This window comes from Vollenhovia emeryi, unplaced genomic scaffold (genome assembly GCF_000949405.1).
Source record: "Vollenhovia emeryi isolate VEMERY1.0 unplaced genomic scaffold, V.emery_V1.0 DF949818.1, whole genome shotgun sequence".
Taxonomy (NCBI): Eukaryota; Metazoa; Arthropoda; class Insecta; order Hymenoptera; family Formicidae; genus Vollenhovia; species Vollenhovia emeryi.
This window is the reverse complement of record NW_011956548.1, coordinates 1-1,287: the sequence shown is the minus strand read 5'-3', so window position 1 is coordinate 1,287 and position 1,287 is coordinate 1. Positions and strand designations below refer to the sequence as shown.

The following is a 1,287-nucleotide window of genomic DNA, read 5'->3' as shown; positions in this document are numbered from 1 at the left end:
TATTGTTACGTCCGCGCTGAGCCTGTGACTGAACGCTCGCTACATGGGAAACTGCGAAGCGTCCCAAACAACGGGAGTTATTTGTTTAACATAGCCGTGAGATTCGAATTGTCACAGCTGTGTTACGTACATTGATATATTATTATTTGAAATACGCAGAATTCTATTAATCTAATGTATATACCATTTTTATATTTCCGATCCAGAATTCGCCCTGATATAGGTTAGGAAATGTGTCAAGGCTCGTCTAGACGACAAGGCGTAAGGCGCGGCGCAAGAGCGCGAGCACACAGACGCAAGAGGATTTTTCCCGATCATAGGGTCGTGGCGCAGCGGCGCAAGCGAAATAACCCAGGTAGCAATATTATAAGTTATCGCTTTAAGGTTGCTTTTAGGATTTTATTATAAGATAACCAATGTATGTTTTAAAATTGGTATCTATTTTACTCTGTTGTCCTATTATTTTAGGTTATATTGAAACGTTTGCTGTACATTATTGTATGTGCTCTGGAACTGTTCAGTTATTTCGAGACACTTTTGGCAGAGGTCGAGGAATGTCGGCAGTGCTTTCGACAATTTCGCAGCTTGTGCACGATCCTTTTAGTGCCGATGGAGGGTATAGGATCGGCGACAGTGCCAAAAGTATACAAAGTATTGTCGACCGCGACACGAACGTTGCGCGGAAGTACGGATACGCGGGAGGTCTTCGATGGAATGCGATCAGCACCGCGGAGATATTCGAGCCTGTGCTCGCTTACTGGGAAAAGTGCGTGGACACTGACAAGAGCACGCTCGAGCGTTTGCTCGACACTGGCGTCTTGCAGGAACTAATGAATTTGTTTGTACACATGAACAGAGATGAATTTTACTCCACGCACGTGTCGGTCAAGTGAAAGTCGTGCCTGGACAAACTCTGTACAGTTAAGAGGGACTTGTACAACGCCGTGGTGATGAAATGCAGATTCGTCAGTCTAGTATGTAAGTTTCCCGTTAAAACTCTGCCGGCGAAAGCGTGCGCTGTTACTAGGAAAATTATGAAGCGGAATTTCGAGTGGGTCATTCGTGAAATGAAGGAATCCGAATCTTGAAATTATCTTGCAAAAAGTACCGAGTTGACCGCGCGCGCTGTATCGTTGCCGTTCGTCGAGTCAACTGCCTCACGTTCAACGATTTCTTGCAGCCGAGGAGGTGACGAAGTCGAGCTTCCGCCGCAAGGTGTGGGACTACATGACGAAGAATGAGCTGGTCAACTTCCCCGTCAACATACAGGGTGAGTCAGTATAACCT

At 45.9% G+C, this 1,287-nt stretch overlaps 1 protein-coding gene across 2 annotated transcripts; it reads left to right on the top strand.

The window, feature by feature from the left end:
* Window positions 1–33: 33 nt before the first annotated feature.
* On the top strand, window positions 34–1,281 carry LOC105570998. Of its 2 annotated transcripts, XR_001009616.1 has the most exons (3): window positions 34–355; window positions 469–978; window positions 1,181–1,281. XR_001009616.1 is itself a non-coding variant. In XM_012028465.1 (2 exons), exons 1-2 carry the CDS (start codon window positions 232–234, stop codon window positions 891–893), a joined length of 549 nt encoding a protein of 182 aa, XP_011883855.1. In that variant the 5' UTR covers window positions 34–231; the 3' UTR covers window positions 894–1,172. The 2 variants fall into 2 exon arrangements, 1 of the variants encoding a protein (XP_011883855.1); XM_012028465.1 differs by lacking the exon at window positions 1,181–1,281 and having other exon boundaries at window positions 469–1,172.
* Window positions 1,282–1,287: the final 6 nt, after the last annotated feature.

Coding starts and splice junctions, on each gene's coding strand:
- LOC105570998 (XM_012028465.1), top strand. CDS start 232: ATGTGTCAAGGCTCGTCTAGACGACAAGGCGTAAGGCGCGGCGCAAGA. Junction 356..468: donor GCGCAAGCGAAATAACCCAG/GTAGCAATATTA, acceptor CTATTATTTTAG/GTTATATTGAAACGTTTGCT.